General features: G+C 39.3%; 1 protein-coding gene across 1 annotated transcript in view; it reads left to right on the top strand.

Annotated features, from left to right (window-relative positions):
- Positions 1-3,300, top strand: part of kiaa1549lb (KIAA1549-like b) — a 49,492-nt gene extending 46,192 nt beyond the window's left edge. Inside the window, exons 18-22 of the mRNA XM_034563553.1 lie at positions 45-419; positions 505-599; positions 911-1,059; positions 1,667-1,818; positions 3,037-3,300. Of these exons, the coding sequence (XP_034419444.1) occupies positions 45-419; positions 505-599; positions 911-1,059; positions 1,667-1,818; positions 3,037-3,300 (1,035 nt within the window). The remainder of the gene's footprint in view (positions 1-44; positions 420-504; positions 600-910; positions 1,060-1,666; positions 1,819-3,036) is intronic.
- Positions 3,301-23,624: the final 20,324 nt, after the last annotated feature.

The following is a 23,624-nucleotide window of genomic DNA, read 5'->3' as shown; positions in this document are numbered from 1 at the left end:
TGTATTGTGTGTGTTGAGTGTCAATGTCTTTGTATATGTTTTAGACTGAGCCTGAGTTGATTGAGGAGACGAATGTTGACCGGCTAATGGGGCCACGGGGATTTATGTATGGCCAGGGCTTGAAAGGCCACTCGGAGACATCCACTCTGAGCTCACAGCCGTCCATTGATGAAGTGCGACAGCAGATGCACCTGCTGCTGGAGGAGGCGTTCAGCCTGGCTTCAGGGGGGCAGTCCACATCCGGAAGGCACTCCCATCACCAGCACCCACCTCCTGACCACTACAGTCCTGCGGCGCCTCCCCTCCCCTACGCAGACGTGGTGACCAGCGCCCCGGGTACAATGAGCTGTGGACGGGGAGGCTTGCAGTGGGTACCATCCTATGGTGCAGAAATGTATCAATGCAGCCTGCCCAAACCGGTAAGCAGGATGAGATTATTTCCCCTCTCTTAACAACTGTGTTAGAGGTTTTGTAACCTTAAATGCCTTTCACTATCTGTTTAAGGCCTTTCGCTTCACCCAGCTTCCTGAGATGGCCACGGGCTCTCCTCCCCCTTTACCGCCTCGTAATGGACCCCCTCCTGGGACCTCCTTAAGACGGTAAGTCTGAGTCGGTCTCAAACACACACACACACACACACACACACACTGTCTGTAGCATCTCAGCCCAACAAATAGTCAAAATTGTTTCACATTCAAATTCATGTTCAGGGACTAGATATTCACCAGATAATGTGCTGTGGCCAGGATGATTTAAGGCCTTGTTTAAATTAGAATGTCAAACTTGTGCAATGAGAGATGGCAAGAATGTTAATAAGGTACTGACTTTTCCACATAGAGTGTGTCTGCCATCTAGTGGTAATAACCAAGTATTTTAGTGACTATGTTTGTCCAATCTCTGTCCAATTTAGTTCATCTTCTGATTTGGGGCCTAAAGCAAGGAGCTCAACGACTTCTGTCACTGAAATGCAGAGTCAACATGACAACAACCCATATGGGCCGACAACTAGAGCGGCACTTCCATCTATCACTGCAGAGCAGCCTGTGTCCAACTACTCAGGTAAGCATATGAGGAGATAATAATAGTCATTTACTTTATTTGTACACCTTTCATACAAGAAAAGCCGCACAAAGTGCTTGACCATAAAGCAAATAGACATATAACAAACATAAAAACAGGGATAGAATTCCATTATTAATGGAAAATATAACACGTGTGATGAAATAGGATAAAAAAATAACATGAAAGAGAATACATATAATGCATAATATGGAAAATAAAACCCAAATATAATATAATAATTATAATAGTATGAAGACTATTCCCCTCATGTGCAGCATTCATAAACACCAATAAACACTACAGCAGCATTAATTTTACAGCACCATTTTCTTCTACTTTTTCAGTGGTGGTGATTTTATTTTTTAGGGACAAAACTCAAGTTCACTCCCTACCATTTGGCATCAAGACCTCTGAGAATGAATGAATAAACACAAAAAAACAACCTTTCCCGACGGACTCACGAGGGGTCTTGACTTTGCATTTTAAAAGAAACCCACAATGGGTTTTGCTTCCATGCCAACATACATTTTTCAAGAATAGTAATAAATGCATCCCCTAAAGTACATTCACCAGTGAATGTCAGCCTCTCTTCTTTTCTCCGTAGGAAACCCAATAACAGCCGTCTATGCCATCCCAGCCACCAGGACCGGCTACTCAGAGTACTTTGTCTCCACACCAACCACCTCCTACCACAGTCCCTCCTGGATGTCCTATCCACCTGAACCTGAGGATGTGCCGCCACAGTGGGCAGACTCTGTAAGGAAGCCTATTTTGCCCAATCCCAATAAAAAAATATATAGATACATAATTGAAAGGTAACACGGCCAGATGTCTTGATTAAACTATAACAGTTACATTTTTGAAGCATTCATCCCCGTGGACCGACAACTCTTTGCACTAATAATGAAACGTCATAAAATAAACTGCTCTTAGTCAATATTGTGAAAGGTCTTGCAGAAATAGAAGTAGAAGAGGATGAACAGGTTAAAAAAAGTGTTCCAAACAGAAAATATGTTATTGTCGTAGGATTAGACTCAATCCGTAAGAAAGTCTTTTAGCGTGTTATTGAAATACCACACCCTTACCTCCTGGTTGTCAGGCTATATTTCTCATAACTTCTGCTCACCCCATGGAGCCAGAAAGTGTGCTACATCACTGCAACAGCCAGGGCTAGAAAATAATAATTACTCTGAAAAATCAGTCGGGAAATATATCTGTCATGGTGAGATTGCTCTCTGTATTTAAACACAGTCTTTTGCGGATCATCTCACCAAGGCACTGAACCAAGTATGTTTGTGCTCATGTTCCTATCTACCATCAAACAGGACTCAGCCTCATTAAATAATAATCCTCCTACCTCCTCTTCTGTTTTTCATTAAAATAAGACGGGTTCCATTCATCCATTCTGTTATAACCCATGTGTAACCCCGTTTCAACCAGATGCCTTCACGTGGTGTCTTTTTGCATAACCAGTGTCATTTAGAAACCATTTGCTGAACTGAATTTAAGGCTGGCGTTGAGTGGACACAACAAACTACCGGGGTAGTTGAGCACATTTCCTAAATGAACACCAATTGTAATTGTTTTTAAAATGTCTTGTTATTGAAATCTGACCCTTGAAGATTTGAACATTCACAAGTAGTCCATTTTGGAGTTCAAACACTTTGAACCAAAGTCCATTTCAGTATTACACACTCACTCACACAGTAGATCTCCACATTTATTACTTTCCCCGTTATTTCTTCTCATTCATAAAGATTTTTACGAGACACAATGGTGTATATTTTCATTCATATCCATTTAAATCTGTATACAATAGTGGTGCAAGAGAAAATGTTCACTCAGCAAAATAAAATAAAAAATAGTTGGATACACCGTATCTTTCTAATTAACTAATTGGCAGCCATCATTTCCGTGAGTAGTAATGTTATGAAGTCGCTTTATTACTGATTTCCCATCTTCCCTGTCTTCCAGGTTCCCCTGCCTGGATATTTCGAGGCTTTTCCTCATCCTCGCTACCCACAGGGGAGCCCCACCAGGCTGCCCCTGCAGTACAACCAGGCGCTGGAGCAGCCACCCACTTCCTCGAGCCCAGCATCCCAGCAAAGGCTGCCTCAGGTGGTGAAGGACATGGACAGCATGCCCCTGAGCAGCCTCTCCACATCGGCACTCGTGCAGGCCATCCGGCTGGAGGTGGCCAAGCTGGCAAAGAAGCAGAACGACGTGTTTGAGTTTTAGTTTTATTTCTCCCCTCTTGTATGCAAGCTAGGGTTAACTGTGCATTGGTCTTCAACAGAGGTACACAAAGGCAGTGCTCCTGCAGACGGTGTTTTGACGTTTAAAAATTATTGATTGATTTTTGGTCACACACCCTTGGTGTATCGCAGCTCCTGAAAAGATTGTTTTACTTTTAGAAGAAAAAATGCCATCCTCTATCGATGATGTCCAAAGTAACTACATGCATTTATTCTTTGTAGATATGTCAATAGGATACACTTAATATGGAGAATATCATTTTTGTGTGAATCAGAAACATATGATAAGAGGAAAAAAGTAGCATTATTGTCAGTACTGAGAAGACCAAATACTTCCTGTCAGATGGTATAAGTAAACACCACAGTGTATATGAGCATGTACAGTATTTGGACATCATCCATCTTTTCTTTTTTTATGGATCGTTAGCTTCAACAAAACGATCTAAATCAATATCACTTAATTCAGGCATCCGTACAACATCAATCTACCACAAACTCTTCACTTTATTTTCACATCAGATACCAACACCATAATAGCTACTTCCTTTTAATTAACAAATGCATCAAATTGAGAATATATGTATCTGCCTTTTTCATGAACCCAATTGAACATGAAATCTTAAGTTGCATCTATGATGATGTCACACATAGATGGACAGTTTTGCTTTTATATACTGTATCTGAAAATAAAGGAAAGCATCTATCTCTCATATATTAGTTTGGGTGCGCACAAGTTACATTGACTTGATTGACATTGCGTTAATACTTAAAAACATGAACTTTTAGAAACCCTAATGAAACAGTAAAGTTATTTAATATGTGCACAGAGTAGCAGTTTTATGAATAGCCCAGGGGCGTTAGGACGCAAAGATGAGTTAATGCACATTCAAATCCCAAATCTTTGTCACAAAACAATTGTCTTTGCTCTTGTTCAGTTAAGCTATAAAATAAGTTAGCATTGTTTGTTTACTGGCCTTCAGGCATCTAAATGGTCTCAATTGGTGCATTTCATGAATAAAGACAAAGTTCATGAGAACTACTGACCTAATGAAGGTCTTACATCAGTACTCCTGTTCTAAGAAGTTTTACGTGCACAAACCATTGTGTAACATTGTGAATGTCTGCCTGAGTGTCGAATCAGAATCAGTGTACAGTACAGTACTTGTTATTTTCCCAAGAGCAGTTTCAGCCGCTGTGTTCAGTGTAGAGCATCGACGTGCCCTGGAATCATCCAGTTTGTAAGGTGCAAAGTTTAAATATGCGGAGGTAGACATTTACCTTCAAAGGCTAATTGATAATTGCAAAACAGCTTCATTACATTAGGCATCAATATGAATTATGTTTTAAATCATCTACATAGGTCATGAGAGCATCACCATTTAAGAAGTGGTCAAATTAGATTAAACAAAAGACTGCAGACGTAAATAAAAGCCAATGAGCCTTCCGATAGCTATTGAAATTAAGGAAACGTGTGCTTGCTCGTATTATTCCAGCAGCGACAAAAAGCGAAGGAGGTCAACTCTTTAATGAGTGGAAGATTGGGACAGTCATGATCCAATTAAGCTTTTTGATGACATGATTCAATTAATATCTTGAAGCTACACATTATCACTTAATTGGCCATCGTAATCAACTTTGTCACCCTATTTTATTTTGTCTGTTTTTGGAGTCAGACTGAAGCCTCCATACCAGGGCAGTGCACAAAACAAAACTACAAACTATTCAATGGAACAAAAAGTCATTAAATCATTGCACACATGAAAGACTTTCTCAGAAAGACTTGCATTTCACAGGGGCATAAATTCCTTCAATTGTTTACGATTAATTCTCATTGTGGAATTGCTGGCTTGGGAATGGGAAGTTGGACTGACAGATGAGTGTGTATCTGTAAGCCTGTAGCGCGGGTGCTGTGATGCAGTGGTTCTTAACCTTTTTTCAGTGATGTATCCACTGTGGATACAGTACCAAGTACCTCCTAACCAGCACAAGGCATTTTTGGTTGAAAAAAAGATGTAATAGTTTATGAACTTACACTTATATTTTATTGAACGTACCCCCATTTGAGAACCACTGCTGTAAAGTGTTTCCATAAACATTGAGATGCTACTGTTACTATATTATTGAAAATCACATGTGATGCTGATGAGTAACGTCTATGCTGGCATAAGGTAGATGGCAGTTGTGACATAAGAAAGACAACTATGTGTGAAAATGCCTTTATATAATTTCCTTTCATTGGACAGTATTGTTATTGTAGCAATCATGGAAGAATTTAGCCTTTTTGCATTATGGATTTTGAACAAACCCTTGCCCTCTTCCAAGAAATGTTCTTTTATACTCATGCCTGTTGGTGTCTAAGTAGGTATAAGGAAATACTGTATGTCTTAAACACAACAAGAACTTTGTTGTTGCTTGTTTTCCCAATATTCCTTTAACCCATTATTCAGAGGAGCACGTATGTCTTAAGAACTGTACTTAATACAGTGAAACCATTTTTATGTTCACCAGAAGTGGAAACCTTTCCACATTCTCAAGATGGATAATTGAAAATACTTGGCGATATTAAATAAAATACATATTAAAAAAATGTATTCATTCAATAAAATGATACATAAAGTGAGCTAAACCTATTAAAATCAATGTCTTTTTGTCTTCCTAACAGGATTCTCATTTCCCTTTTTCATGTGCTTGATCTCGTTATATTTGATGTTCCTCTGAGATTGATTTGAAAGTGAGACAAATGGAGAATGAAAGAAATATTAGCCTACGTGATTGAAATTAAATAAAAGATTTTATTAGAAGAATCAATCATTAATGTCTTCAATACCTCTTTTACTTTCTGCATGCCATTTGTCCTGATGAGTAATATAATTGAAACAATTGCTGCACTGATGCTCCACCTCCATTGTCTTTCAGTTTGCCACTTTATCATTTTAGACCAAATTAGTAGTAAAGGTGATTATTATGACCATCTATCTACACCACAGAGACTCATCCCTTGCACCATGAGGCAGATTAGTGGTTGAAGGTGAAGGGATTCAGAGGTTGGTATTTGTATAGCGTTAAATGACCTGCTGTCAGCCATGATGCCAGAGCTTCCATCGAACCCTAGGCCTCTATCGGGCTCAGGCTGAGTATCTCTGCAACGACACGGTGTGAGGGAATAATCTTGGTATCACTTTCTAGATTTCTGCAGAGGCGTAGGCATCAGTATACTTCTATGTTACTGGGCCACAGTAAATAAAGATGTACAAACCAGAATAAATTGTAAAAACCTTTAGCGTGAATATCCTTTTGGAATGATGCAGGTGCTGCAAAAAAGCTCTTGCAATTCACGTCACAACATCACAACAAGTGCAAAGTGGAAGAGGTTTAAGTAGAGGCATGTTAGGGCGGCATATCCAGATTGGCCATTTGGGTATATTTTGTCTCAGTGCAGGGAACAGGACAGGACAGGACAGCAAGGAAGGAAGGAAGGAAGGAAGGAAGCAAGGAAGGAAGGAAGGAAGGACCAACCCAAAGGCAGAATACACAGACTGACATACTCAGTGATGGTATTGCAATAGCATAAAGAACAAAGGAACTGCGGTGATATAAATGAAGTCACTAACTAACAAGGGAAGTGAGAACAGGTGAGAAGGTGAACGCAACTCATGAGGTACAGGTGAAACTGGGGCAGACAATCAAAAAAATTGTCAAACCAAAAGACAAGAATTAAAACCAATCACTACCTCTACATGTTCCTACTGAAAGAAAACCATAACCTAGCGGTCATCGTGGATAGCTCAGGTCTGTATTGAAGGAGAACGTCTTGGTATGAGTGCAGTAACCTTACCCCACTAAATGGGGACTCAGACCTTGGGCAGAAGTTCAAAGGCTGGAGGTAGAAGGCACTGCAGTTACTCCATGTCATGCAAATGAAAAGAGACCTCTTGAATCAACTCAAAATGATCCAGAGACATCAGAGTAGCCTTTTTCAGAGTTGACATGCCCTGGATCAGAACATTTGATAACAAAACAGCAAAGGAAAGACATCATTTATGGTTATGGCTGTATATACTGAAGTTCATTTGATTCTATTCTTCGGCTGCTGGTTCAGACCGTTTTGGTTATACGTTAGAGTAATAAAACAACATGTTATACTGTCTGAATCTGTGGGGTTTCAGTTTTTATATAATGATATTGTGCTGGTAGCATGTTGTAGCAAAATCACGAGCACCGCATGTGTGAATGCTTCGAGCTTTGTGTGCTCATTCAGTTGCTAGGTGTTGGAATCATGTTTAATTCAGGGTCAATTTGTTATCACAAGCTGAGTTTCTTCCAGTTTTGTGGGTATGCAGGATGAATATGTTGCTACACGTTTAACAAGTCCTTATCTGGTGTGGTTCCCATGTGCTCTTGATTCTGACTATTGAGACGTCTTTTTGGTGTACTGTAATGAATAGAGGAGAAATCATTATTTGATCTACTTATGTATTAATAATAATAACTTTGTCCATTGTTCTTGTCTTTTGATTCAAATTAAGCATAATTCCTTAACACATTCATACATACTGCAGCTTCCATCTTGTAGACTGGACTGCAAGGACGTCGTGGATCAGTGATTCTGATCCCTCCGGAATTTTTACTCTCAAGGAACATTGATGCAGTCGCTTGCCAACACAAACACCGTACACATTTTGTTTTGACAAGTGACTTCTGCTGCAGAACTTGTCAGCATACATTGTTAACATGATTTTATACCGTATGCACCAAAACAGCTGGACACGTAATGAGTGATGACCCAAGCTGTCATCCTGATGACTGGGCACTGATGGAGCCACAGCTGCTGACAAATGGCTGGTCCACATCCTCGGGCATTGTTCAATTAGAGCCATCAATTTGCCTTCATACACAATAAAACATATTCAAGTGCAGGTCCCATACACATTTACACAAGGGTTTGTAATTGAGGGGGAAATAAACCATACATTCATAGAAATGGATGCTTCTCACATTGATTACTACTGTTAACAGTAACTAAGCAAAAATGGTCCTCACGGTCCTCTTTTGTAATGTAAGGTCTCAACGTAAGGAGATCATTTTACTCTTCCAATGTTGGTTTGATATCAAGGTAAAATCACCTGCAAGCTTAGTGCTTCATTGGTATTTCTTTGGACTATTAGTTCTTTCTGCAGTTTCACCATTGTTGCATTAAATGCAGTGGAACTAATTTGACATTATCGTATTTGAGAAATATCCATGAATGTCACCTCCACACTTAATATGCTAGTTAATTGGTTTTCCTGTTTTGAATGCCCCGATATAAAAAATAAAAAAGGATAAAAGATAAAACAAGGACAAATAAATAGCATTTAGATAAAACAAGGACCGATAAATACTATTTAGATAAAAGGATGAATCACTTCAAAGCTCGACTTTGTGCAGACTATTTTTTCTAAATTTGAAACTAACCAGTTAGCCTCCAGGGGATTTGTATTTATCACAAGATCACATTCTATGTGTATGGATAACTGATTGTATGTGTGACCGCCATGTGTCAATACCATTCCAGAATCAGATTGCCCCATCTTTGTTTGTCTTGTGTCTGTGAACAAATAGTGCAGTAAATCTGTAGTTCAGCATTTTCCCACCAGGGCTCAGCCTTGTGCTCCGTTATATCTTCTTATAAGTCCTGATTTTAAATTGGCTGTTTGTACAACTTTTTTCTGATAGTGTCTTCTTTCTCAGGTAGAGTGTACATAACTAGAGTCTAATTTGGCCGTTATCAGATGTGATGTAACTCTTGAGGGCCTTTTATCTCCAGTAAAGGATAATTAAAGTAAGTACAGCCTTCTCTTGTGCAGCACAGGGATTAGATGATTACCACAATGGTCAGTGCAAAGACAGGTCAAGGAAAACACACTTGAAAGTGAATCAGTGAACAGCTTCCATACTCTGCATTTCCTCATCTCTGTTAAACTGGATTCAGACTGAGGTGTTGCTTGGAAGTATGGGTAATTACACAAGATTTGTGAAATGTAGCATAACCAGAGATTCTCTGTTTAGAAGGACTTGGTGAGACAAATGATTAATTACTTCACCCTAAAAGGATCTAATGACAATGGATATGCCGAATGATAACATGTTCCGCTTCTATCCAATTAATTTGATATGGATGAAAATGACACATTGCTTTCCACCGACAGAACCCTTCGCCAGTGGGGCAATTTTATTATGTGAACTCAGTGGGTGGTGGATTGAAAGTCAGACTTCAAACCAGACTGACTGCGTCTCATTAACTCAGGCGCCTCTGAACTGCACAGTGGAATAAAACATTAAGATTATCTTATTGCCTGTTGTGGCTCTGCAACAGATGCTTATTTCAAATGAATCATGCAAGTGCAGTAAATAAAGCTTTGCCACTGTTTCTGTGTCAGGGCAGTTGAGCTTTAAATAGACAAACCTTTAGGGTTTTTATAAGAGCAGTCTTGTGTGGTTCAGCCTGCTATTTGATGTAATTCTATTGATTATTTCTCTGCCTACTGCAGTCGGTGCATCTCAGTAAATTCCAGTCCACATAACTTGTCCACCTCCACAAAAAATTATCAGACCACTGCTATGACCTGATTACTGTGAGTGTAAAACTCTGCGTAGATTCTCAGCTCTAGTGCACAATAGGAAGATAACTATATGTCCCCCTCATATGCTGCTCCCTCTCTTCACATGTGTGTCTGTTTGAAGACAGGAGGGTTTTTCCAAGATACTGGAGCTTTTCTGCACGCTAAAAACCTACCTAACTCGATTTTTTAGTTTTAAATTATAATATATAAATTGGTCTTTCACCTGGCCACAGTCACTTTTTTATCTCCATGTTTGTTTTTGTTTGACTGTCTATTAAAAGCTCTGCAGCATGACTTTTAAAGGACTGCAGTAACAAATGGGTGCTCTCTCCCCATGAAGCAATTAACTCACTGGGAGTTTGTTCGTTAAGATTGAACTCATTTCTGAACCCACTCTTTACTGAGTATGCCATTTTTGCATACTCAGTAAGTATGCCATTTTTGCAGAATAATACGGATGGAATATTACTGGATCATGTTGTTTAGGAAAGTTTTCACAGTTTAACTTCTGGTGGTGGGTTGGTTGGTTGGTTAGTTAGTTAGTGGTTGCGTGGGTTTCTTTTTTGCTTCTGACACCGAGGGACGCAGAAGTAGGCGATGAAAAGAGTGGGAGTGGGTGGGTGGGGGTGGGATGGTTAGTTAATAGGTGGGTGAGAGTCTCTTCCTCTCTCTCTCTCGGCTGATGGCTTCTTTTTTTTGCTTCTGACGGTGAAGGAGGAGGCAAGGATGAGAGGGCGGGTGGGAGTGAGTGGGTTGGTTGGGTGTTAGTTTCTTTTTTTTGCGTCTGACGGCAAGATACGCAGAAGGAGACGAGGATGAGTGGAAGGAGGCGAGGATGAGAGGTGACAGAATTCACAGAATTGGTCAGCTGTTCCTTCATAGATATCTTAAGTTTGCCCACAGCTGCTTTTTGCTCAGATACATGGCTTTATTTTTGTCAAGATACTAATATATATTTTTAGCGTACAATAATAAATCTGCATTGCCGAGCTAACTGAGGCAATGCTGCCAAATAGTAGTTTTTGTCCTAAATTGCTAAACTTGATATCTTAAAAAGAATCAAACTACTTCTTCTTTGATATCATCTCTCTAAATATTGTCAAATATCTGGCCTTATTTCACAAACAGGGGAGAGTAAAAATATCACAACTACTTTGTCAACAAAGACACTTATATTTACGCAATAAATATTATTGAATAAAAAGGATTATGACAAGATACACTCCTTCCATGATATCAGTGCAGATCAGGAGGATTAGGCTGAAAACTCAATAGAAACAGTTTAAGCCTTATGTTTGTGCAATGAAAACCTGATCCAGGTTAGTTTTATAAGTGTTATAGCTTTATAACAGAATAAAATCAAATGTTTACATGACATCTGACAGCTTGGGTGGACCGATATTACAAATCCTTGTGGTTGCTGCTGAGCAGTTTGGGGTAGGACATGCCGATGGACAACTAGCTCCAGCACGTACTCGTCCACTTTCACCACCACAGACGTTCTTCTGAGTCGACATGAGGAAGACGATGGTGTAGATAGCCACCTCACCTGGATTCACACCAATGAAGCAGCTGCCAACCGGCTTCACCAAGCCGTTCCAGCTGAACTGCAGGTTCCGGACATGGTCATCAGACTGTAAAGCAATAACGAAAAAAGTGTATTAATTTTCTGCTCAGTGTGTTCAGTTAATAATCCACATGATGACACAGCATTTCCGTACAGTATCTTTGTTGTGTCTTGCTTTGTAGCCTTTGTAATCAACATGGTTGTGGTTTTCCTGCAGGTAGAACTGGACCCAGTTGTGAAGACCAGTGATCTCCTGGCCGAACTTGGTTTCTCCCACAAACACATGTTCAAACACACAGGAATCCTGTCTATAATCTAAAAAAAAACGACAACATATTTCAAATATTGGTTTATTATGTCTCCATGTGTGGCCTCATTCATCCTGAGATTATAACGGTATGTCCTCTTATCTTCTGTTATGTTATTTCTATCTATCTTTTCAAAAGGGAAAATTGGAATTGGTGGCAAGGTTCTGAACCTCCTCTACTCTGACGATGACATCACACGCTCTTAGTTGCGCAATACACACCCATTTTAACGTCAGAAACGGTTTGAAAAAAGTATAAAACATAAACAGTGACAGTTCAAAAAGCTTTATTTTCTCCTAAGCTGTAAGAAGTGATGCTCCCCTGTGTATGCAAGTACATGTGGAATATGTCTATTTGTATTTCTGACATTTGTATTTCTGTCCATCCAATTAATACAGTAAGTCAGTATTTAGGAATCAGTATGGCGTCATATGTTATTTTATTTAGTGGGCAAGTAGCGTAAGTGGCTGTGGCTAAGAAAAATGTCTTGCTCCCACTTTACACAAGACAATAACAATGAAACCAGTACTGCTTCAGTCTGCCCTTGTTCTTCCAAAGAGCTGATGAGGCAAGCCCACTGAATTTATAATTCCTCCTGTGAACCTCTATAAAACTGGGTAAGCCCATTCTCCCATGCTTCAATTGTCTGAATTAGCTCAATAGACAGTGAGAGCTGTGTATGGGCTCAAGTATTAAACAGTTCCTGCTGGTGAAGCTATCATGTAATGGCCCTTTAATCCGGATCCCCATCATTTGCTTACTGTTTTTAAGACTTATCCCTGCTCTGAGATTTTAACTATTTGGCAGAACTGTAAACAACAATCTATGGTTCAATAGATGATAGGCCAGTGAGGTTACATTTTGGATTAATTTTAGAACTAGGTTGGAAGCTATTTTGTGGTGTAGCAGGCTTGGTTTCTCCTTTGCAGCGTGGACATTAAATTACAACTCTGCCTCGGTTTTAATTGAAAGCATCTTTGCCTGTGTGGGAAATGCAGAGCTTTGGCTAGAACAGGAACAGAAAAGCTTAGCTCTCTTATGTGGACTAATATCTCCAATACCTGTCTTTGGGGAAATTAATGGGTGTTACTGTAAGCAGCTTTCTTTCTTCCTCAAACCTTTTCTGCTGATTTCTTATTTTCTTGACCCCTTCTGCTAGCTCCTTTTCCCTCTCTCTGTTGTCCCTCACTCGCCCTCTGTAGATTAATTGCTCAGTGATACCGTATGTTAAGGACTGCTGTGAGTTTCCCCACCCAGCTGTTTGAAAGTGCAGGAGTCAGCAGGATTTGGCTGCCTGGTCCTCACTTGCTACTTCTTATGCACTCCCTCCACTGTTAGAATTATTCTTCAAGGTTCCTCCTCTTGTCCTTTATCCCTCTCACTTATCTGTTTTTTTCCCTGCTACCACTGTCATGATGTAGGGAAAAAAGGAAAGACTAAAAAAGCCCTTAAATGTTACTTTTTATATTGCCACACGGATGTTTCGGGGAAGACACACCTACAGCGTGCATTCTGGCAATTTTACAAACAATATACACATGTGGGGTTAATTATTGGGCAGCCCCAACCTCTCCAGGAGCAGATTATCATGATGTAGGACACTTAAACATGAAAGATCCCAAGAAAACAACACAAATTATACAAGAAACTGTTATGAACTGGGGATGAAAATGAGCTTTCAGCTATATCTCTATATAATGCAACATTTTACAAATATTAAAATTGCTTTATCGTATGAGGTCCCAGGTGAAATACAGTTTGTGATGGTGAGAAGGCTGTCAATCGAACCTCAGTGTGGACAAAACAACGTTACCTTGATACATCGGAAAATGAAAATGAATGTGTCTTGTTTTTGGTCCTAATCTGTTGAAATGGGCAGTTCCTCATTAAAACGCAAGTGAGTGACCACACAGTTACTATGCCTTACATAATATTTGAGTAAAAAAAATATATAAATAAAACAAAAATCTTTGTGAAAGTCAAGAGCCAGTGTCAACACTAACCAAATATAAAATGCAACGATGATAATGCTTTTTTTGACCAGGACCAAATGAACAACAGTTAAGAGTCTTTAACACCCCTTCATGAAGCCTAAAGCAATACATTATTCATTATTGAGGAAGCAGAATCCTCTTCCTGATGTTCTGTGTTTAAAGTCAACATCTGTTACTTTGAGTGCTGGCTGCTTTGCAGCGTTTCTTTTCTTGACCCACTGTAAAGCTGAACAACTTTGCTGGAGTTTTTCATGAGATACAGTGTGCTCCAGGTGCAAAGCCACCAAACAAGCTACCATTACGTCAGGTTCATGGTGCAGTTGTAGTCTCACCTACAGACACTTTGCTTGGCAGATTCCACTTTCCACACTGTGACTTTTGTTACTGCTGCTGTCAAGAATAAGGAAGTGAAATGAGGTGAAGGAGGGAATGAGAGCCAAAGAGGCTTATTGAATACATAAATCACTTCCTGGATAGAGGGTATGTTGTTTCATTGCTAATGGATCTCTGCCAGTGCTCCGTAAATCACACTACACACAGCCAGACATAGTACTACTAGGAGGCAGGACTCTGATGATAGAAGGCATTATTCTGTTGCTTTCTAGTTTGCCTCCTTTCTTCTCATCCTTCTCTTTCAGGGATTTTGAGTTTCCGCAAAACAAGCAGTATTTAGGTAACTGCTGGGGGAAGCTGCAATAATACATGATATTTAAAAAATATGGAAGCAAATAAGGGTCATACATATTTTTGATTATGGGAAAGGATTTTCACAAATAATTTTACAGTCTGACACATTTTGCAAATAAAAAAAAATGCATCTATGCCACTGATTATAATAAATGCACACATATAATTTGCATGTGTAGTTGTAGAACAGTTTTGTGCATGTGAAATACAAATTTGTAGAATAATTTCAACCGTGAGGTTTCCCAGAGTCTGATAGAAGACACGCAAATTATGTGTTCCGTGTATGCGACACCGAAATAAAGGTAAGAGCACGATATTAACCCTGTTTTTAACCCTCTAGTAAACAAATACAATGTGTATTTGCGTTGTTGCTGGCAGCAGATTTTCCATTCCTTTATCCAAACCGCTAATCCTATTCAGGGTCGTGGGGCGCTGCAGCCGATCCCAGCTGACATTGGGTGAAGGCCGGGTTCACCCTGGACAGGTCGCCAGTCTATCGCAGGGCTCACACTGGACTGTGGGAGGAAGCCGGAGAACTCGGCGGGAGCACACGCTGCCACGAGGAGAACAAGCAAACTCCACACGGAAAGACCGCTCCGACCTGGAATCGAGCCCTGGCCCCTCTTGCTGTGAAATGTCTGCAAGCCACCGTGGTAGCAGATTTAATAAAGAATAATTAATATCAAGGTATGTAACGATTCTAAATGATGAATCATGAACCCATAAATTAGTTTAAAATGGTGATGGTAGTAAACTTCCGTGATAAGACACCGTTAGACAGATAATTTAACTTCAGATTCAATTTCGTATGCCACACAACTTTTAAGATGTAATTGATGTAAATAGGTATTTGTCTTCGTGGCTTTTTAGGTAGTAATTTAACACCTGAACATCTGAAAAGTGATTTTCTGCACCTCGGACTCCAACCGACCGTGATGTCACGGTGTACTGACACACCATTGAGTAAACTATTACATCACTGTGACAACTTTCTTGATCGCATGCCCTTTTTGCACATTTTCTCAACTGATGGCTGTCTCTGCAATAGGGATTTTGTAAGAAGTCTGATTCAATCAGATGTGCATAGTTGCTGCGTTTTAAAGTTTGATGTTGACCTACTCTCTGTCCTCTGTGAGGTGTGACTTTGGCTTTGTGCTCCTAGGCTCCTGACATCTCATGCTTCACTAGCCATACTGCAGTGATTGCTGAAATCCCTCAGCTGGAAAGAAACGCTTCATTAGAAGGTGGAGATAGTTAATGAACTCTGATCCCAGGCCCTTATTTGATTTACTCCCAGCTTTTACTACCTCTGGATTTTTCTTAGATAGAAAAACAAGTGAAAGGTGATGTCTTGGTTTTTGTTGTTTGGCTCTAAGGCATGTGGACAATAAGGATGTTTGAATGAAGCTACCCCACAGCCTTTCTAGTGTTTACCTTTCTATCGTGAGATGTGGGAAGCCAATTTAAAATCAGAAGATATGTTCAGTTCATTATGAAGCTGTAGGAGAAATATCAGGCTATTTCAGGCAATATCAGGCAATTTTGTAGAGTTTGTGCCGTGTCTTCCCCATAGAGCCTGACATGTGGCAATGGTAATATGTCTAATAATTTCATCACAAATTAGTAAAATTGTGCTCTTGAATTCCTTCCCTTAAATTACTGGATTCTCCCTCACATTAATAATTTGCTTTTTTAATGATTGTTTCATGCCCTCATGTTGCTGACACAGTTAGTCTTAAGTTAGTTGTTGGTTGTAGTTAACGGATATTTGTATCTAGTGAGCTGCTGACTTGTTGCCGACTGTGTTTTACTGATGATAATTATACAAAAGCAGTCATCCCAAGGCGTTATAGTTTGTTACTGATAAGATTATTTTTTTCACGCAGAAACAACTGATTAATTTCTCTTTACTGTGAGGAAATGATGAACAAAGCCAACAAAATGTAAAAGATGCGACTAATGTGGGCTGATGTAGGAGTTTAATGTGGGGCTGTGCAGGAGCGCTGGACTGAACAGAGCAGGGTGTGAATAATATATTTCTTATCATATTATGTAAGATGTTTTGAGTATTTATAAAAACAAAAACTTGTATTTACTGTAGGTACATAAGTATTAACCACATGCACATGACAACTTAATACTGTAGGCTAATGTTTTTTACAAAGTCATCTCTGTTTTTGTTATTTCACTGTGTAACATGGCCACTAATTAATTCAAGTTGGAAAACCTTTCTTTTGGGCAACCTACATTTTTCCAGAGGCATTTTTCACCTTACAATTAGTGAATGCAGATGGAGAGAGTAACACTGAGCCTTTCCTGCCCATCAAGCATGTACACGCTCTCACCCCTTGTGTTTTTGTCAGACTGACATGCACTTTGCTCTTTAAATTATGTAGAAACAAAAGCACAAGAGAAATGATACCTGAGTACACCTAACATTTCAGGGCTGTCAGTTCAGCCTTATCAAGGTACACCGTTATCAGCTCTGTTCAGGGTTCTAGTTTTGTTTTTGAGTAGGTGTCGACTTGTGAATGTTTGTCAAGAACAATACGCTGAAGGAAAAGATAAGTTACTCCAGAGAGGTATTATTTGTGTTTTAACAAACTGTATAGGGAATCATGTGTACTGAACATTTTGGACAACATGGAGGTAGGTCTGCTCCCGGAGAGTCCATAGATCTATGAAGAACTTTGTTCTCTTGTAAAGAATTTATAAACACATAGGTTGTATCGATATGAATGGTGATGACAAAGCAAATAAAAAGTCCCATCCACAAAAATGGTCAATGAGAGAGGGTCCCTGTTTCAAGATGTTGCAGACATTGCCACAGACATTTACTGAGGACATGCACTGAGGACATGAGGACATGCACTGAAGACATACACTGAGGACATGAGGACATGCATGTACATTTACTGAGGACATGCATGTATATGCACTGAGGACATGAGGACATGTACATTTACTGAGGACATGCACTGAGGACATGAGGACATGCACTGAAGACATACACTGAGGACATGAGGACATGCATGTACATTTACTGAGGACATGCATGTATATGCACTGAGGACATAAGGACATGCACTGAAAACATACACTGAGGACATGCATGTACATGAACTGAGGACATGGTTGACAATCGCACTGGGAGCCCCATTCCTCTCTGCAGGGAGCAGCGAGCACCACAGACTCGTTAAGAAACGAGGTCCAGGCGAGGACTGATGTTAAACCCAGACAGTCTCCCATGAGACAGTCTCACGGCAGTTTGTCAAATAGTCACGAAATGCAAAATCTAAAAAATATTAGTGTAAAGTAATTTATTTGGGACGGCACTAGGTTACAAAACAAACGTTAGGTTTAGGCATCAAAACCACTTAGTATTGTGGTTAAAAGTCCTGATTGTTGGCGTCCTAGGGAGAGGTCGCACAACGGGATTCTCCAACACCAAGCAGCTGTTGAATTGAATCCCGCTTGAGAAGTGTGAAGATATGTTCAGTTCATTATGAAACTGGCAGGACGCATTTTGACAATGTTAATGTAGTCAAAATCATCACTGAAACTCATGCACATGAATTTTTGGATTACCAGATAGTCTCGATGAAAAAGGGAACTAATAATCCAATTTGCGTAATGAACAGCCATATCCGATTTGAATCTAAAAATTCAAAGGAGATTTTTACTCCATTGGTACAATAGTGTATGGACCAATGGATGCACGGCTAGCAAAAACATTTTGAGAATCATGTTTTCTATACTATCACATCTTTGGAGGATAATTTTTGCATCATAATTTAATTTTGGTTGGTGGTCTGTATCTACGAGCATGGCATTTATTTGCTGCTTCTGTCTGTGTTTATGTTATAATTGTACACATTTAAATATTGTACAGTATATGCAACATTCTCATCTGTATCCTAGGCTGATGCAAACAGGAGTAGGACTACGCGTAAAGTGGTAGAAATGTATTTAAACCTGCAGATTCTTGTCTCAAAATACCTTTACTGAATTATTAAAAACAGATGGTTTACTGTACAGATTTAAAGAATACACAATTCCCTATGACCTTATTTTACTTATTTGGTCAGAGGGCAAGATAGTAGGGGGATGCCATATCAATAGCAACCATTAGAGTCTTTTTAAAGTTTTGATTACCAATTTACTGCCTGTTGAACCAGATGGGGTGGAGCGCAATGCATGAATGAGTCTATTACTCTTGAATAGAGTTTCTTATAAGATATAAGATGTTATTGACATAGAGGCATCCTTCTAGTGAACACTCTGTAGTCTGACCTTCATATCAGGACTGTTTAATTAAATGCTGCAAAAAAGAGAACAACATTACCTTTAAAAGGAGAGACGGGCAGAGGTGCAGACTTGATACAAAGCTTTCTCTGGACATGAAGCCTATTGTTGCTCTACACTTCTCTGGTGTATCAGTTAAGTGTATGAACTACACTCCAGACTGGATTCACTACTAACAGTGACACATGGAGTGACAGCTGACTCATATGAATGGGTCCAACATAGGTTTAATGTCTTATGGATGAAATGTCTGTATCCTCACAGGTCATGGGTCACATCTTCTTTTCACTCCCTTTTCCTCTCCTTGCTGTTCTCATATGGGATAACTTGCATCCGGTAACAACCATTTTCCTCTTGGGATTTTGCTTTTTCCGCCATGGCAGAACTTTAACAGTGGAAACACTGTTTGTTTTTGAAGCTTAGAGGATTGTTATGTTTATTGCAACTTCAGCAAAATTCCTTGCCTCATGTTTGACAACCAGCTGTGCTCACTCACCAGAGCAGCTCCAGTCTGCGTTTGTCTCTGCAGTCTATAGCACAGTAGTGTTTATCGGCTGTTGCTAGTGATGTATAACCATTTGGACAGTGCTGTGGGCGGGACATTGAGCAAGACTACAGAGGGATGACGACAGACTGAAAGAGGTGGCTGCATCAGAGCCAAAGGAGCTCGTTTTTTAATTAAATTATCTTATCAGCAACCCCCCCAAAAAACTGCAGAAATTCTGAATATTGCAGCTGATAATTGGCCACTACATTAATCGGTCAACCCTTAATCAGGACTGCTGATTTCTAAATATGTTTGATACAACAAAGAGCAAATCTTCTGAATAAGAATTGCATGCTCTTTTCGATAAAACAAGACTGTAATCTGTGGGTGTATCCTACAGGTTGTGGTATTGAAACTACCAAATCAACCCGCCACCAATAGCTCTTCTATTAGAAAGGCTATTACAGCATGTTGTTGACTTGGTGGACTTGATGGGAAAACATGTGCATGATCTCCAGATGGCCGTGCCCTAGTAATAAGATTGCACTGGGATCACTGCCATATGTATGAATGGGTCCATTTCACCATTTTATTTGTAATGTTAGTTTGCCATGTAAGAGATGGGCTCCAATTCTAGAGGCAATTCTACGCATGACTGACTCCTTCTCTTTTTCAGCCACCCCTTCCGTGTGAACTGAACTAAAATGGGAGATAGCTTTGATCCCTTATGAACACCTTATTTTCATCATTCATTTATTTTCCCTCTCTTCTGTTTGTGAAAAAGGAGATGTACGGTGTTCCTGTCTGAATAGTTTCATATATAGCTATCTTCTCTCAGTACAATAGCATTTCAGCAATTCCAGGTTCGGTGAGGAAGTGATTCGTACAATAGGTGGCCTGTTTCCATAAGGAGAGGAATGATTTCCAATGTCAAGAGCGCCTACAGCTTGGAAATTGCACTTCTATCTCACCTCTTCCCTCGCTGGTGAACAGTGACAAGCCCATATCTTACACTCAACCAAAGTGACATTGTTAAATAGTGTAGAGAGGAAGGCATGTAGATATGTGAGAGACATTGCTTTGTCCTTGTGGTGCTCTTAAAGCCTGCATATTAAATGCCATTGACCCTTAATCATCCACTGTATCCTGGTGCTGGCTCTTTATGGGCTGTCACTTATCCAGGGACAATGGACCGGTTTAAAATAGTGAAACATTAGTACTTAAAGTTGAAAGCATGGAACAGTACTATTGAACACACGCACACACACACACACACACAGACACACACACGCACACACACACACACACACACACACAACTTAATCATAAAAGTGTGTTAATTTACGAAGGTGGAAGTTGTACGTAGGTCTGTTGCAATTATCACATAATTACAATTATTTGGATTCCATAATGCAAATGTTACAAATGTAGCAACATAAAAATTAAAAAAGTAAATTAGGTGCGTTTCCATCAGCTTGGTTCAAATCTCTGTAAAACTACATGTGTAAGAAAGCTTGGCTGTCTAGAGCGTACTGCTGTAAGTCAGTTTCTCTCTGAATAAATACATTAATACTGTCTTTGTATTTCTCTGTTGCATATTCACTTTCAAAATCAAGCCTCCCTCAACATTAAGGAACCACATTTTTTGTTAGATTGAGTCAGCCTACACACACAACAGTTTTAGAACAAGCTATTTAAAATACAGTGTGTGCAGCAGAGCGAGAGGTGAAGCATTGTTTCAGCAAACAATTGATCAAATTGCATCATAAGTACCCATTGGAATTAACAACATGGATTAGGGCTAGTTGCAAAAGCATACCCGATTTACAGAAAAAGACAATGAAATTGTTCATTGCAAAATTATTTGTATGACAGTTAGTTCAGTATACAAAAAATGGACTGCCCTAGATGTAAGTTGTTAAATAAATAGTTGATGATGAATTAACACATACTTTACTTCAGTAAGAAACATTCTAGTCACAGTATCAGTTAGATATTGTATATATTGTTTTTCAATATTCGTTCTAAAAAGCTGTGTTTAATTGCCCTGAAAATCTGTAGTATTGAATAACTGGCTTTAAACTTTAAAATGAACATTCAGTCTTGACTGCAGTCAAGGTCACTGTGCTGTGATCCACTCATTTACCTGAGACACACACTATATAGATCCCCTGGTTAGTCTGGAACAGCTGGAGTCTTTGATTGCTTTGTCCTCTGTGCTCATTTTCTCATGAATCTAATTTAGGATCTCAGTGGTGAAGAGGAAGGAGGTCATAGATGACAGTGCACACTTATAGCTCCTTTGAGCGTAACATGCTTTTTTATGAGCTTTGAAATGGTACATGGAAAGTATACATAGAGTATAAAATTGGTGTTTGCATTTACAATCTTTTCATAACGTATTATGGTGGTCACTATGCTGCTAAGCATACTGGCCATTAACCAGTCTGCACCTCTGCCAACAGACATGTACATAATGCTATAGTTGAATAAAGTGCCAACAAATAAGAGCTTAAAGTTATTTATGGGATACTCTTCAAAGTCCTGAATGAAAGTCTTTTGATTATGGACGAGTCTGCTTTGGGCCTGCCAATCAGCGTTAATAGTAGGGAGTTGAAAAGGCTGTAATGTATGCTTGCAGGCATATGTGAAACATTATTTGTCTCGGAAAAGTTTTAAATTATAGTAAATTAGTCACTAAATTACCAGTTTTCTTGAGCGCAGAGCTGACGTTATTGTAAGTTTTAAATGATGCTGTAAAACATATGGAGGAAAACATTTAAAGATACAAATGAAGCAAACAACACAAACTTTTCCTGTCAAGATATTCCAAACAGGCTATTACATTTCACTCCCTCCAGCTGCAGCTCTCCTGATGTTTGAATGAGCTTTGCCAACTGCAAACCCAGCAGGAGCACGACATCGTGCATCAAACCGAGGCTCTGTAATGACCACTTAGTACTCAAAAGGAAGTCAAAGTCACTCTGCTGCTACTGCAGGCACCAAATGCATCTACAACTAATTTGATATGAACTTTCTCAGTACAATGAAATTAAAATATGGATGTCCTGTTTTGTTTAATGACTTACATTTTAATGATGTTCTTTACTTTTAAAGCAGAGCGATTGAGTTATCCAAACTTATTCCAAAATGCCATCTTGCAGAGCTGCAGACATCATATTTCAGCAGGCTTATCTGTCAGCAGTTTACTGCCATCATCTAACAATGTTTTTCACTCAAGTTTGAGGTACTATCACTATAAATAATATATAATATCGTTTGTTTACTTAATATTTTTTCTCTATAGCTATCAGCCGTATTTATGGAAAAATAGAATATGCTGGCAATAATAAATGTGTATTTCTATTGAATGTTTTTTATGAGATGAAAATATGAAGGGTCATTGATGGATGGAACAGGTACAGATTGAAGGTAAAATTACTTCACAACATGAAAAGATCTATTAAGTAATATTTTGAGAAAAGACAAAGCATGTATTCCACACTCACTGGTTGAAACATTTCATCTGCACCACAATAATTTGCTTGGATTCAGTAAGAACATACGGTGGAACATTGATAACACATTGATAAAAGAGATCACTGATGTTTAAGCTCGGTGTCTTGGTCTTGATGAATGTCTTTGTAATGCATGCTTTGAAACTCATTAGTACTCTTAAATGAGTTGCATGGTAACCCCGCTGAATTGGTTTAAAGTAATTAGTTCCACCTTAAATTATTCACCAGAATCCATCAGAAGTGAGAGAGTGGAGAGGGAGAGACATTGAAAATGCACACAGCCTTTATATCATTATGATCCTGGGGCTTAAGAAAGCCATGGAAGTGTTGTAAGAACGGAAGTGTGACAAGAATATTTGCTATTGTTTGCTAATGCTAACATTATAATCTTGGCTAATGCTGGTATGCTACTGCCTGTTTGTTTATTTACTTGCATCCAGTTCAATTACAATGTAAAAGCAATTAGTTAACAAGTAAGGTACTGTGTAAAATTATATAAAAACTATAAAAACAAGACCCAGGTTGGTCCACCTCCCTTAATTGGACCCATCTTCGAACTCGATCTTCATACTGATTTCAAGGATAATTTGTCATTGCAGTTGTAACGCATTTGCCACGCAAAAAAACCACAAAAAAAACAGTGGCGCATTCCTGTGTATTTTATTTTAACTTCTATCAGGGGGATGTAATAAGCAGCGAGATTTCACAGGGCGACATCCTAACATAAAACAATGTAAATGGGGGAAACACTGTCCATCGACTTTAACTCTGTTTGACGTACCATGGATGTGAACAGTGTCCGCCTCCTGCCGTCTCACTGGAGTCGAGGTTGAGGTTGA

The sequence above is a fragment of the Cyclopterus lumpus genome, chromosome 3 (genome assembly GCF_009769545.1).
Source record: "Cyclopterus lumpus isolate fCycLum1 chromosome 3, fCycLum1.pri, whole genome shotgun sequence".
Lineage (NCBI taxonomy): Eukaryota > Metazoa > Chordata > Actinopteri > Perciformes > Cyclopteridae > Cyclopterus > Cyclopterus lumpus.
The sequence above is the reverse complement of the archived record's forward strand: the minus strand, read 5'-3'. Positions and strand labels throughout refer to the sequence as shown.